Source organism: Hypanus sabinus, chromosome 2 (assembly GCF_030144855.1).
Source record: "Hypanus sabinus isolate sHypSab1 chromosome 2, sHypSab1.hap1, whole genome shotgun sequence".
Lineage (NCBI taxonomy): Eukaryota > Metazoa > Chordata > Chondrichthyes > Myliobatiformes > Dasyatidae > Hypanus > Hypanus sabinus.
Window position 1 is genome coordinate 131198569 of NC_082707.1, and position 15358 is coordinate 131213926.

The following is a 15358-nucleotide window of genomic DNA, read 5'->3' on the forward strand; positions in this document are numbered from 1 at the left end:
TGTGTTTCTTTGTGTTTATTGAGTATGTCTGAAAGAAAATGGACCTCAGGGTTGGATATGGTGGCTTATATGAACTTTGATAATAAATTTACTTTGAACTTTGATTTAATGCAGTTTGCATTCCCTTGCCAGGGTTCATTTTTCTTGTTCACATATGCATCAATGGTTATAGGTGCAATGACCAATTTGACATTCTTGGAATCAAGTTTGCAACAATTTGATTTTTGTAAAAAATTAAGTTTGGAACAAAATGAAGCTACTTACCACGTCTTCTCCCTGTCAATTGCGTAAGTTAAAGTGCATCAGGCTTGGTTGGATTGACTTGGATGATAAAATTTAGACCAGCTAGCCACTTTAAATGAAGCAGTAAAGCTGGAGAGAGAGTGGCTAACTGAGCAGGACCGCTCAGTTATTGCCATTCCAATTTTATGAATATTAAAATATGTAAATTCAATATTACACTCTGCTTTGCTCTGTGATACATTGTGAAATGAAACACATTGCATATATTTTACTTATCCAGGTCAGAAGCCAGACCTTCAGCACCTCTTGAATGATGTTTTGTGAATGACAGTTACTGCTTCAAATACAATTATACTTTCAGTTTCCTGGAAATTGTGCAAAAAAAAAACTGTGATGGCTTTGGAGACAATGGTACATAAACTGTTTTGTGTCAGTTATTACAACTTCAGTCACAGCTGGCATCTGAATTCATTTTCCAGGCTTGTATTTCTGAAACTTCAAAGTTTGTGCTTTTAATAAAAGAAAATAGTCTCTTCATCATCCTGGGAGGGAACATTTAAGTTTAAAACTTTTAGATTTTATAACTAGGCCTCATCATGGATATTTGTGTTGGAGTTGTTTGTTGAACATAAAACAGATGGAGTTTCATTTGGTGTTTTGAGTAGTAATGCTGCAACATAACTTCTTTCCTTGAATGCAAGGTGGTCATTATTTACACAATGAATCACTTAAGCTTCAATGCATCAATTCATGGTGTGATTTGAGCCCTGTAGTTAGAACTATACTTAGGTATGTAATTGTTGCTTCTAACTTCCAAGTTAATGAAAAGCAGTCCAAAGGTATAAATGAATGTGTCAGTTTACAGTAACATGTAAAGATTCAGTACTGGTAATATACTGTATAAATGTAATGGCTGATCCAATTGTGCCTGATGTCTTACAGGCCTGTTTTGCAAAGGGAGAAACATTTCCAGTACTTGAAGAAAGGCCTGAGGCACCTCTCTGAGTCATATTCGGTAAGACTTCAGACAAGGGAAGTGGAAATGATTTTGTGAATCCTGAACTTCTGATATGCAACTTCATGATGAAGTTTGGAAGATTTTTCCCAAATGAAAATGAAGGAATGCAGTTATTTTATTTGGGATTCAAGTGTTTTAAACAGAAAATATGTTGCTTTAAAACTAACCGTTGTTTATAAAACTAACTGTTGAATCCAAGGCATAAGCAGATGATGTTTTTGTATCTTATTGCCTTTTCCTTAGAGAATATTTTCAGGATTATTGATAGGTTGACAAACCACAAGATTTATTTCGTGATTGTTATCTTTATACTTCCTGCAGATTAGCCCTTGATATATGGAAGATTATTGGTTCCTACAATTCATAAGTATGGATTTTACAATTACATTTGTTCTACAGGATTCTTCTACTGCTTGAATGTAGAAGTTAGGGAGGGAAATCCAATCTCCTCTTGCTGAACCCTGTATTCATAGCTTTTAGAAATTGTTATTGTTAAGCCAAAGGTTTGTTTGCTATTCAAGAATAATAAAATTGTTTTGAGAACACAGATAGATATCAACTGGATTATGGCCATTTATGATTTGAATGGTGATTTTTAGGTTAGTCAGCTAATCAGGCAGCATCTAGGGAAAAGAGTAAACGGTTAACATTTTGGGCCAAGACCCTTCATCAGGACTGGTTTCCTTCAATCTTGATGCAGGGTCTCAACCTGAAACGTCGACTGTTTACTCTTTTCCATTGATGCTGCCTGGCCTGCTGAGTTCCTCCAGCATTTTATGTGTGTTGCTTTGGATTTCCAGCATCTGCAGATTTTCTTGTGTTAGACAGCTAATGTCATTGAATGTGGTAGACAGGAACAGTTATGGGCTCAATTGAAATAAAGGAAAATCAGGTGACATAGGTGACAACAGGGCTTTGTTTCCAGATGAGCTCAATGCTTTCCACCCTTTCTCTGACCTTCAAATCATGGGGGAACGATCACAAACTCCCACAGTCCCTGATGATCCTGTGGTTTTGGCACTTTACATTTTGGTAAATTGGATCACTTGGCTGTCCTTCAACCTATTTATAGACAGAGACTAAAGAGCAAAGCTCGAGAGATTAGGACAGCAAAGAGTTGGTCATGGGAGGCAGAGGAGCCACTATGGGATTACTTAGAGTCAGTGAACTGGGTCATGTTCAAGGACTCATCTGTGAATTTGAATAAATACACCATGGTTGTCACAGACATTACTAAAACAGTTGTAGTCAAGAGTGTCCCCTCAAAATTATTCAGAGTGTTCCCCAATAAGAAGCCCTGGGTGAACCATGAGATTCACAATCTGCTGAAGGCCAGATCAAAGACATTCAGGTATAGTGAATAAGAAAGTAACAAGAGGTCCAGGTTTGATCTCAGGAAAACCATCTCATGGGTTAAATGGCAATTCCGCACTAAACTTGAATCATTGAAGGAATCTTGACAGTTGTGGTTTTATCACCTTTTGTAAAGTTAAATCAAGTGACATGGGTGACACTGGGCTTCGCTTCCAACTGAGCTCAATGCCTTCTCTGCTTACTTTGACCATCTAAACATGGAGGAACAATCATGAGCTCCCACAGTCCTCGATGATCCTGTGGTAAACCTCCGAGGTCAATGTGCAAGTAGACTTCAGGAGGGTGAACCCATGAAAAGCATCCGGCCAAGACAAGGTGCCTGGCCACGTACTAAAGACCTATGCTGATCAACTGGCTGGAGTGTTCATGAAATCTTTTGTCCTCTTACTTTGGTGGTCTGAAATATCCACCTGCTTCAAGCAGGCTTCACTTACTAATGCCTAAGAAGAAAATGGTAACCTATCTACGTGTCTATCATCTACTGGTACTGACATCCACAGTGATAAAGTGTTTTGAGAGGTTGGTGATGAAACATATTCTGCCTGAGAAGCGAATTGGATAATCTTTATCAACTACAGCTCAGCATTCAATGGTAATCCTCTCAAAACTACTCAATAAGCTTGAGCCTCTTTATCTCCTTTGCAATTGGATCTTTGATTTCCTCACTTGCAGACCCTAGCCAGTTCACATTGGCAACAACATCTCCTCCACAATCTCCAGCGTAGGTGCATCTCAAGGCTGTGTGCTTAACCCCCTGCTCTATTTGTTTACACTTATGACTGTGTGGCTAAGCACAACCTCAATGGCATATTCAAGTTTGTTAATGATACCACTGTCGTAGGCCGAATCAAAGGTGGTGATGAATTAGCATATAGGACGGAAATTGAAAATCTGGCTGAGTGGTGCCACAACAACAACCTCTTGCTCACTGTCAGAAGACCAAGGAGCTGATTAATGACTTCAGGAGGAGAAAACTAGAGGTCCATGAACCAGTCTTCATCAGAGGATCAGAGGTAGATAGGGTCAGCAACAAATTCCTCCATGCTTTCATTTCAGAGGACCTATCCTGGTCCTAGCACGTAAGTGCAAGTATGAAGAAAACACGGGAGTGCCTGTGCTTCCTTAAGAGTGTGCAAAGATTTGGCATGACATCTAAAACTTTGAGAAACTTCTATAGATGTGTGGTGCAGAGTATACTGACAGGGTGCATCATAGCCAGTTGTGGAAGCAGATGTTGGTAAGGCCTCAGACAAAGTTAGGAATGAAAAGTTGAGCATGGTGCGACTAGTGTCCTGAGCTGTGTATATTTCAATGCAAGACGTATCATAGAAAAGGCAGATGATAGTGCTGAAGACGAAGTGGCTGGTTTACAAAAAGAGACATTGTGTAGTCAGGAGAAGCTGCTGATAGGGCATAATTGCAGTCAACAGAATGAGTTGCAATGTAAAAGGTGGGCAAAATCAAAAAAGGTGTTCAGTCAACAGGACTGAAGGTGTTATATCTGAATGTGTGCAGTATACAGAATAAGGTAGAGGAATTTGTAGCACAGTGGCAGAGTGGCATGTACAATGTTGCACCCATCACTGAATCATGGCTGAAAGAAGATTTTAACTGAGAGCTTAATGTCTAAGAATGCACATTATATCAAAACGACTGGCAGAAAGACAGAGGGGGTGGCATTGCTTTGTTGATTTAAAAAAAAGAAATTAAATCATTAGAAAGAGGTTAGATAGGGTTGCAAGGTGTTGAATCATTGTGGATATAGCTAAGGGACTGTAAGGGTAAAAATACCCTGATGGGAGTTGTATACAGACCCCCAAACAGTAGTAAGGCTGTGGTCTACAAGTTACAACAGAAGATAGAAAATACATTGTAAGGACAAAATACACTGCAGATGCTGTGGTCAAATCAACACGTACAAAAGCTGGAGGAACTCAGCAGGTCGGGCAGCATCCGTGGAAGCGAGCAGTCAATGTTTCGGGCTGAGACCCTTTGTCATGACTGAAGGAGGGGGCAGGGGCCCTATAAAGAAGGTGGGGGGGGAGGGGGAAGGTACCAGGTGAAAAACCAATAAGGAAAAATCAAGGGATGGGGGAGGGGATAGGCAGGAAAGGTGAAGAAGGAATGTAAGGGGAAATCACTGTGTGTACATAGTAGAAGGAGGCAGAATCATGAGAGGGCTGATAGGCAGCTGGAGGAGGAAGCTATTGCATCCAGTGCTCCTGGTGCAGCTTCCTCTACATCAGCGAGACCCAACGCAGATTGAGGGACCAAAGCGGTCCCAAAGCTTCGTCAAGCACCTCCACTCCGTCCGCCACAACAGACAGGATCTCCCAGTTGCCACCCACTTCAACTCTGCTTCACATTCCCATTTGGATATGTCCATAGATGGCCTCCTCTACTGTCATGATGAGGCCAAACTCAGGTTGGAGGAGCAACACCTCATATACCGTCTGGGTAGTCTCTAGCCCCTTGGTATGAACATCGAATTCTCCAGCTTCTGGTAATTCCCTCCCTCTCCCTTCCCCCATCCCACTTTCACTCTTCCAGCTGCCTATCACCTCTGTCATGATTCTACCGCTTTCTACTACCCATAGTGCTTTCCCCTTACATTCCTTCTTCACATTTCCTACCTATCCCCTCCCTGCTGCCCCTCCCCTACCCCTTGATCTTTCCTCTAATTGGTTTTTCACGTGGCACCTTCCACCTTCCCCCCACTTTCTTTATGGGGCCCCTGCCCCCTCCTCCTTCAGTCCTGACCAAGGGTCTCGGCCTGAAATGTTGACTGCTCATTTCCACGGATGCTGCCCGATCTGCTGAGTTCCTCCAGCTTTTGTACACGTTGGTAGAAAATGCATGCTAGAAGGATAATGTTACAATAGTCATAGGGGATTTCAATATGCATGTAAGTTGGGAAAATCAGTTTGGTGCTGCATTCCAAGAGGGGGAGTTTCTAGAGTGCCTATAAATGGCATTTTAGAGTAGCTCATGGTTGAGCCCACTAGGGGTCAGCTATTCTGGATTGGGTGTTGTGCAATGAACCAGAATTGATTAGAGAGCTTAAGGTAAAGGAACCCTTGGGGGAAAGTGATCATAATATGATAAAATAACCCTGACATTTGAGAAGGAGTAGCTAAAGTCATATGTATCAGTATTTCAGTGAATTACAGAGGCATGAGAGAAGAGTTTGCCAAAATTGATTGGAAAAAAACACAGCAGGGATGACGGCAGAGCAGCAATGATTGGACTTTTTGGAAGCAATTCAGAATGCATGCCGGAAAGGCAAATTACAATAGTCATTGGGGATTTCAATATATACATCCCAAAGAGGAAGAAGTATTCTTCTGATTAGAAAGGCTGGTTCTATTATAGGAATCAAACTGGACATACTGGAGGTTGTGGTAGAACAAAGGACCCTCTAGAAAATCCTGCCAATTCCAGACAATTCTCACCCCCTGCATTCCACCTTGGCCGAACAGAGGAGCACTTTCACTAATAGACTATGACAGCTGCACTGCTCCAAAAAGTGCTATGTGAGGTTATTCTTATCCTCGGTCATCAGGCTCTATAATGAGTCATACTATAGCCGGAGAAGATATCTTGCAAACTTTGACTTGTAAATCCTTATATCTTATTTCTAAGTTAACTTATTTTTATTCTTACTTCTCTTCTAATATTTGTATATCTGTGTACTTGTAATGCTACTGTGACACTGTAATTTCCTTGGGATCAATGAAGTATCTGTAAATGCAAGATGATACAACTGTGGCTAACGAGTAGTCAAGGCCAATATAAAAATCCAAAGAGAGGGCATATATTAGAGCAAACATTAGTGGGAAGTTAGAGTATTAGGAAGCTTTTAAAAACCAACAGAAGGCAACTAAAAACATCATTAATAAGGTAAAGATGTGGTATGAAAATAGGCTTGCCAATAATATTAAAGAGGATAACAAAGTTTCATGAGATACATAAAAGTGTAAAAGAGAGGCAAGAGTATATATTGGACTGCTGGAAAACTATCCTGGAGAGGTAGTATTGGGAGCCAAGGAAAGGGCAGATGAACTGAATAAGTATGTTACATTATTCTTCACAGTAGAAGACACTAGCAGTATGGTGAAGTTCCAGCTGTCAGGGGTCATGAATTTTGTGAAGGTAACTTTACTAAAGAGAAGTTTCTTGGGAAACTGAAAGGTTTGAAGGTAGATAAGTCACTTGGACTGGATGGTGTACACCACAGGGTTCAGAAAGAGGAGACTGAAGAGATTGTAGAGGCATTAATAATGATCTTTCAATAATCACTGGATTCTGGAATGAGTCTGGAAGACAGGGAAATTGCAAATGTCATTTCTCTCTCCAAGAAGGGAGAGAGGCAGAAGAAAGGAAACTGTAGGCCTGTTAATCTGACCTCAGTGGTTGGGAAGTTGTTCAAGTCAATTATTAAGGTGAGATCTCAGGGCCGGAAAGGCCTGTTATCGTGCTGCATCTCTTTTTTCTTAAAAAAAAAGGGCATTACAAATTTTTATCTTTGTATTGATGATTCTAGCTGGAAGGGTTTTTTAGCTACTTCAGCAAATTTTTTTTACAAAATAGAAAACTAACAAATCAAGAGGAGCCCTTGTGGCTTTTTGTATCTGTGCTATCCAACTTATTCTCATCTTTGTACCCCTGCAAGTCGTGGTACTGTAGCGGTGCGCTAAAATAACGACACGGAGTCAGTAAACTGCAGTCAAAGATAACTTTATTCGAACTACACAGCCTTGCTTTTAAGCCTCCCTCAACCTGCCCCCCCTGGGCGCAGATGCTCCATAAGACACGTACTCACAAACCCCCGTAGGCTATCTCCCTTAGCCAGAATGCTGGCTAATTGTGAGCCGGTTCAGATGTGCCAGGAAATGGGTCGCCACAGTACTTCTGGTGTATATTTAAATACTATATAGAAGCAATGAGGATTTCACTTCTACCACCCTTTGACACAGTCAGTTCCAGACAACTACCGTACTCTTGCTCAAAAAAAAAATTGCCTCATCTCTCTTGTAATCCTATTTTCTTAAATCTGTATCTTATATTTTTAAATTTCTCAGCAAATGTTTCTCATATTTAATCTTTTATGTTTTTCATAATGTTTTGAGCTGTAATTACAGCTGCTAAGCCTCTTTTACTCCGAAGAAAATTGTCTCACACATTTTCTACTGCTGGCTGTACTTTCATACATCTCCTCTACTCTCCAGTGCAATTGTGTTTTTCTGTAATATGATAACCAGATCTGTAAATAGTACTCAGGCTATGGTTTGACTTATGTAGTACACAGTACGTGCATAAACTCCTTGCTCTTATTCTTTAGATAACAAAGGAGAGCACCACATATGCCAACTTAATCACCAGATGGAATTCATTTGCTATCCTTTTAACTACCTGGTGGACATACATCCCTTCATTCTACCATATCACTCAATATCCTGCCATTTATTGTATGTTTCCTTGACTATGACAGCCTTAACAGATGGGTAACACTGAGTTGCAAAGATCATTTGATTACTGGTGGTCTGATTGTAGTGAGATGAGTGAGGCTGTAACTTCATTAAGAAGTTGTAATTTCTTCCTTGCCCACCCCTTCATAAGAACATAAGAAATAGGAGCAGGAGTAGGCCATCCGGCCCATCGAGCCTGCCCTGCCATTCAATAAGATCATGGCTGATCTGTCTGTAATCTCAGCTCCATCTACCTGTCTTTTCCCCTTAGCCCTTACTTCCCTTACTATGTAAAAACCTATCTAACTGTTTCTTAAATGTATTTAGTGAACAAGCCTCAACTGCTTCCCTGGGCAGAGAATTTCACAGATTCACCACTCTCTGGGAAAAAGTTTCTCCTCATCTCCGTCCTAAATCTTCTCCCCTGAATCTTGGGGCAATGTCCCCAAGAACCCCACTTCATCTTCACAGGTATTCTTGTTTCATAACTTTAGGAAATTGCAACATAAAAACCTATGTAATCGATAATACAGTGTCTATAAAAAGAATTCACCTCCCCCGAAAGTTTTCATGTTTTTTTTACAACATTGAATCACAGTGGGTTTAATATGGCTTTTTTGACATTGATCAATAGAAAAATCTCTTGCATATCAAAGTGGAAACAAATTTCTACAAATTGATCTAAAGTTATTAAAAACAAAATAATTGATTGCATAATTACTCACCCCCCCCCCCCTTTAGAATCAGTATTTAGTAGATGTACCTTTGGCAGCAATTACAGCCTTGAGTCTGTGTGGATAGGTCTCTATCAGCTTTGCACATCTGGACACTGCAATTTTTACCCATTCTTCTTTACAAAACTGCTCAAGCTTTGTCAAGGGTTGTGAGTGAACAGTCCTTTTCAAGTCCAGCCACAAATTCTTAATTGGATTGAGGTCTGGCCTCTGACACGGCTTCTCCAGACATTAACTTTGTTGTTTTTAAGCCATTCCTTTGAGGCTTTGGCTTCATGCTTGGGGTTATTGTCTTGCTGGAAAATAAGTCTTCTCCCAAGCTGCAGTTTTCTTACAGATTGTATCAAGTTTTCCTTCAACCTTGTATTTTGCTGCATTCATTTTACCCTCTACCTTCACCAGCCTTCCAGGACTCGCTGCAATGAAGCATCCCCTCAGCATGATACAGCCACCATCATGCTTCACGATGTTTTTGTGATGATGTGCAGTGTTTGGTTCACATCAAACAGAACGTTTAGTCTGATGGCCAAAAAACTGAACTTTGGTTTCAGACTATAAAACTACTTCCAGCTGTCTTCAGAGTCTCCCACATGCCTTTGGGCAAATTCTAACTGAGAGTTTTTTTCGACAGTGGGTTTCCCTTTGCCACTCTCCCAGAAAGCTACCCTGGCAACAATTGTATGCACAATCTCTCCCATGTCAGCCACTGAAGCTTGTTACTCCTCCAGAGTTGTCATAGGTCCCTTGGAGGCCTCCTGCACTAGTCCCCTCCTTGCATGGTCACTCAGTTTTTGAGGATGGCCTGCTGAAGGCAGATTTACAGCTGTGCCATATTATTTCTATTTCTTGATGATTGACTTAACTGTACTCCAAGGGATATTCAGTGAGTTGGAACTTTTCTGGTATCCTTCTCCTGACTTGTGTTTTTCAGTAACCTTGTCATACTTTGTCTTCATGGTGTAGTTTTTGCCAAGATGCTGCTTCCAGATACAGGTGTATTTTTACTGCAATTAATTAATTGACTACACACAGGCGATCTCCATTTAATGAATTATAGTTTATATTATAAATTATAATTCATATAATTATAATTCTAAAACCATTTGGCTGTGCAAGTGATGATTTGGTGTGTCATATTAAAGGGGGTGAATACTTTTTATAAGCATTGTATACGTACTGCATGTATCAGGCATTTTATATTTTTGCTGCATTTATTTCTTTTGTCACTATACAGTATGTTTCTGCTTTAATTCAGTGTTTGGATGCCAGCCGACCTTGGCTCTGTTACTGGATCTTGCACAGCTTGGAGCTTCTGAACGAGCCACTCGATGAAAGCACAGCTTCCCAGTGAGTATACGCTTAACTTGGAAAATGAGAACCTGTTATTGGAATACCATTGTAAGCTTTAAAAAATGTGATCATATATCAGGTGTTGTAGTTTGCTTGGTATCTCTTTACTGCCTCATGTTGCTTTAATTGGCTCTTCTATTCCAGCTAATCATCACATATTTTCTTTTTTAGCAGGAATTTCTGACTAATGGTGCTTGCTATCATGTTGTAGCAATTCAAAGCAGATAAGACGAGCTTCACTGATTTCTGGCTTTCTGATCAATCCCATTCACAGTATAGGGGCAATATTTTGCACTGATACTTTGAAATGATTCTGGGACGATCACCCAATTTTTGTTGTATAAGTTGATATCAATCATGGATACATTTGTTGGACTAGTTTCTGCTGCAGGGTCTGACTTCCATTTCCTTGTTATTTTCTTTCTCAGAAAGCCTTCTGAAAGTTGAGATTTAGACCTTATATTTGAATCTCAGCTTCTGAGTTTTGACTTGTAACACACAAACTCTTGAATACTGCAGGCCAAGTAATGACTGTTGTACTTCCACCTCCCTATATATGCCAAATACATCATAATTTATGAAGAATGTTGTACTTTCTTAGCTATTCATGCACAGGATTTCACCTCATTTGGAAGTAGAAATAAAGACATACAGTATAATTTAAGTAGAAAGCAATTCTACAGTGCTTTTTAATGTTGAATTTACAAATTTGTGGTTCAGATATCTTCAGTGTTAAAGAAGGATTTAATTCTTACAAAATAACCTTAATTTCATTCAGAGAAATGAAATACTGTTGCATAAAGTGGTAATCCCATACCACAATTAAAAGTAATAAATTATTCTGAATGCATTGCCACGATCATTTTACATGCAACAAGTGGAATGATAGGAAGTGTTTTTAATGACGTGATTTGTTCTCTTCTATTTTTAAATCATCCATTGAAGCTGGAGTATTGTTCTGGAGTATTCCCTTGAACTTGTACCAGCTTGCAATCTTATCATAGCTTTTCTGCATTCTAATTTCACCTACCAATATTGTCTTCCTATTCCTTAGCATTTATTGATGGTAAGTAATAAATTTATTCAGCTGGCATATTGTATATTTTATGATGGAAAGTTGTCATCCTTACTTAGCTATTCCTGTTCATGAATAGCTAATAAAGTACAACATTTTTCATAAATAATGATGTATTTGGCATACATAGGGAGGTGGAAGTACAGTAGTCTTTACTTGGCCTTCAGTCTTGATGAAGGGGTTCAACCCAAAATGTTGGCTATCTCCCTTCATAGATGCCTGACCCATTGAATTCCTCCAGCTTCTTGTGTTTTGCTGCAGATTTTCAACATATGGAGTCACTGTGTTTCACTTTCTTAATTTTTCTTCTGAATTGCCTGGATCTAATTTTCAGATGATATCTAGGACAGCCTTGGCAGCAGAAAATAGTTCTATTTTTTTCTCTGTTTCAGATAATTATTTTTGTTTCCTTGCAAACACTCCAATCTTTGTTATTTCCCCATAACCTTGTGGTATAGAAAATCTAGTTCATTTAATCTTATAACCTAACCCTTGTAAGCAGAAAATGAGGCAAATTTGCACTGCACACTTTCGTAGTCATTGCCACTATATCCTTTCCCAGGTGTGATAGCAAGTTCTACATGTGCTAGTTGGCTTTTGAAAAGCTGCAGAAAAAATGTACTCTTTGGATTCCATCTCTCTGCAAATAGGCATGTATACCTTTTGTGATTTATTTGTGGTAACCCTGAAACTTCATTCAAGTGGTTTAATCATTTAAAAGATATTTGAAGATCTTTTTTGGTCCAAAGTGAATGATGTAATTGGCTGCTTTAAAATTTGTGTCTTGGTTTTGGCCATTCCCTTAATCTAATTTTGTCTCTAATTTTGTGCTTCCATGTACAGTACTGGTGCCACCAGTTTTAGCCAGGGGCCAACTTTGGCATGTAGCTTTTGTCAGTTATTAATATAGTAAACTATAATTATCTTTAGTAACATGCTTATGGTGCTCAAGGCAATTATTTTCAATTTGAGTACATGTAGTATGTAAAGTATGAGTATGTTTATTTATTTAGAGATACAACATAGAACAGGCCCTTTGGCCCGAGACATGCTGCTGAGCATGCCATTTAGTTAACCTTGGCTTAATCACAGGACAATTTACAATGACATACTAACCAGTAGGTCTTTGGACTATGGGAGGAAACTCAGCAGTCATGTGGGGAATGTACAAACTTCTTACAGACAGTGTTGGAATTGAATTCCAAACTCTGACACCCCAAGCTGTAATATGTTGCACTATCTGCTACTCTTCCATGGCCATGTTGCTGAAAATGAGATAAAAATTAGATTATTAATCATTAATGAAATATTGTTGTTGTGCATGTGGGCCCCAATTTTTTTTCCCCACTGATTTGTACCTTATACTTTTGGGTGTTCTCTGATGTGATTGGAATATAATTCGTCTGAATTGACATGGGCTTAATGTTTTTCCACATCCTTCTGATGTGACTTCCAATTATATTTAAAGAAAATTACAAACTAAGTTTCCACTTTGGCTAGAAGACACCTATACAATGTGCTTATGTGTTTGAGATGATCGCTCATGTTGAATGGTCGCAAGTGGGCTCTGGGTAAAATATTAGAAATCATATGTTGCTATAGGACAATTTGAAGTCAAATAATGAAAAAAATTGATTTATTAAATTAGTTGCATTTTCCTTTCAAAATAGCATTTGTCAATTCTTGGCAAAATGTCAAAGTCCAAATGGTGGATTTGGTGGTGGACCAGGCCAAGAGCCACATCTTGCTCCAACATATGCTGCTGTGAATGCACTCTGTATAATAGGCACTGAAGAAGCATATGGAGTTATTAACAGGTAAGAAATTGTATTGAACAGACTATATCAATCACTGGATCATTGGGTTAAAATGTTTATTTTTATGGTATTCGAGCATTTTTTTAAAGTGCATTACACAAGTTAGTATAACAAGGAATAGAAGCAAGTATAATCGTTATGAGGATTACAAAGTATAAAAGCAGCCTAGTGGTGACCTACTCATCACTACTATAGAGAGCCTAAGGTAAACAACCCCTTAGCATGCCGTGATCATAATATGATAGAATTCAGCCTGCAATTTGAGAGGGAGAAGCTAAAATCAGATATATCAGTATTACACTGGAGTGAAGGGAACTACAGAGGAGTGAGAGAGCAACTGACCAAAGTTGATTTCTAGGGGCTGCTAGCAAGAATGATGGCAAAACAGCAATGACTGGAGTTTTTGGGAGCAATTTGGAAGGTCCAGCATAAATATATTCCTAAGAAGAGGAAGTATTTTAAAGGAAGGATGAGGCAACGGAGACTGACAAGTCAAAGACTGCTTAAAAACAAGAGAAGGCATATAATATAGGAAGCATTAATGGAAGCTCGAGGATTGTGAAGCTTTTAAAATTTAACATAAGGCAACTAAAAGTGCAATAAGAAGAGAAAAGTTATACATACTAAAAGCTTTTTCAGAAATTTCAAAAGTAAAATAGAGACGATAATGGATATTAGACCATTGGAAGATGAAACTGGAGAGAAGTAGTCATGAGGGACAAAGAAATGGCAAACAAACAATAATTATTTTGCATCAGTCTTCATTGTGGAAGAGAACAGCAGTATGCCAGAAATTTGAGAGTGTCAGGGGGCAGACGTGAGCGTAGTTGCTACTACTAAGCAGAAGATGCTTGGGATGCCAAAAGGTCTTAGGGATAAGTCACCTGGACCAGATGGACTACACTCCTGAGTTCTGAAAGAGGTAGCTGAAGAGCTTCTGGAGGCATTAGTAGTGATCTTTCAAGGATCACTTGATTCTGAAATGGTTCCAAAGGACTGGAAAATTGCAAATGTCACTCCACTCTTTCAGAAGGAAAGAAAGACATCAAAAGACAGGAGATTATAGGTCAGCCAGCTTGACTTCAGTGTTTGGGAAGATGTTGGAATCCATTGGTAAGGAGAAGGTTTCAGAATATTTAGAGACATATGATAAAATAGACCAAATTCAACATGGTTTCCTTAAGGGAAAATCTTGTCTTACAAATCTATTGGAATTATTTTAAGAAATAGCAGACAAGACAGACAAAGGCAAATCAGTGGGTGTTGTTTACTTGGATTTTCAGAAGTCTTTGACAAGTTACTTCACATGAGGGTACCAAACAAGATAAGAGCCCATAATATTACAGTAAAGTTATTATCATGGATAAAAGGTTGGTTGATTGGCAGGAGGCGACAAGAGGGAATAAAAGGGACTTTTTCTGGTTGCCTGCCACTGACTAGTGGTGTTTCGCTGGGATTTGTGTTGAGACCTCTTCTTTTCAATAATATGTCAATGATTCAGATGGCGGAAGTGACGGCTTTCTGGTCAAGTTTGCAGACAATACGAAGGTAAGTGGGGTGGCAGTTGGTGTTGAAGATGGACTTAGACAGCTTAGGAGATTGGGCAAAAAAAGTGGCAGATGGAATACAGCATAGGGGAATCTGTGGTCATGCACTTCAGTAAAAAGAAGAAAGACATAAATTATTTTCTAATTGGGGAGCAAGTTCAGAAATAATGTGCAAAGCCACTTGGGAGTCCTCGTAGAATTCTCTAGTTTTAACTTGAAGTTTGATTCAGTGGTAAGAAAAGCAAATGCAATGTTAGCAGTATTTCAATAGGACAAGAATGTAAAAGCAAAGCTATAATGCTGATGCTTTATGAGGCATTGGTCAGACCACAAATGGAGTATTGTTTGCAGTTTTGGGCCTCTTATAAGATCACAAGGTATAGGAGCAGAATTAGGCCTATTGGGTTTGTTCCACCATTCTATCATGGCTGATTTATTATCTCTCTCAACCTCATTCACTCACCTTCTCCTCATAACCTTTGACACTCTTGCTAATCGGGAAACTGTCAACCTCTGCTTTAAATATATCCAATGACTTGACCGCCACAGCCATCTGTGACAACAGATTCCACAGATCCACCACCCTTTGGCTAAAGAAATCTCTCCTCATTTTTGTTGTACTACGACATTCTTCTGTTTTGAGGCTGTGCCGTCTGGTCCTAGACTCCCCTACTATGGGAAACACCTCCAGATCCACGCTATCTAGGCCTTTCAATATGGAATGCATCTCAG

The 15358-nt window shown here is 39.3% G+C and overlaps 1 protein-coding gene across 1 annotated transcript in view; it reads left to right on the plus strand.

The window, feature by feature from the left end:
• The window catches only part of fntb (farnesyltransferase, CAAX box, beta), a 94027-nt gene that overhangs the window by 33910 nt on the left and 44759 nt on the right, over positions 1–15358 (plus strand). The window contains exons 3-5 of the mRNA XM_059955123.1: positions 1186–1258; positions 10093–10184; positions 12933–13079. Of these exons, the coding sequence (XP_059811106.1) occupies positions 1186–1258; positions 10093–10184; positions 12933–13079 (312 nt within the window). The remainder of the gene's footprint in view (positions 1–1185; positions 1259–10092; positions 10185–12932; positions 13080–15358) is intronic.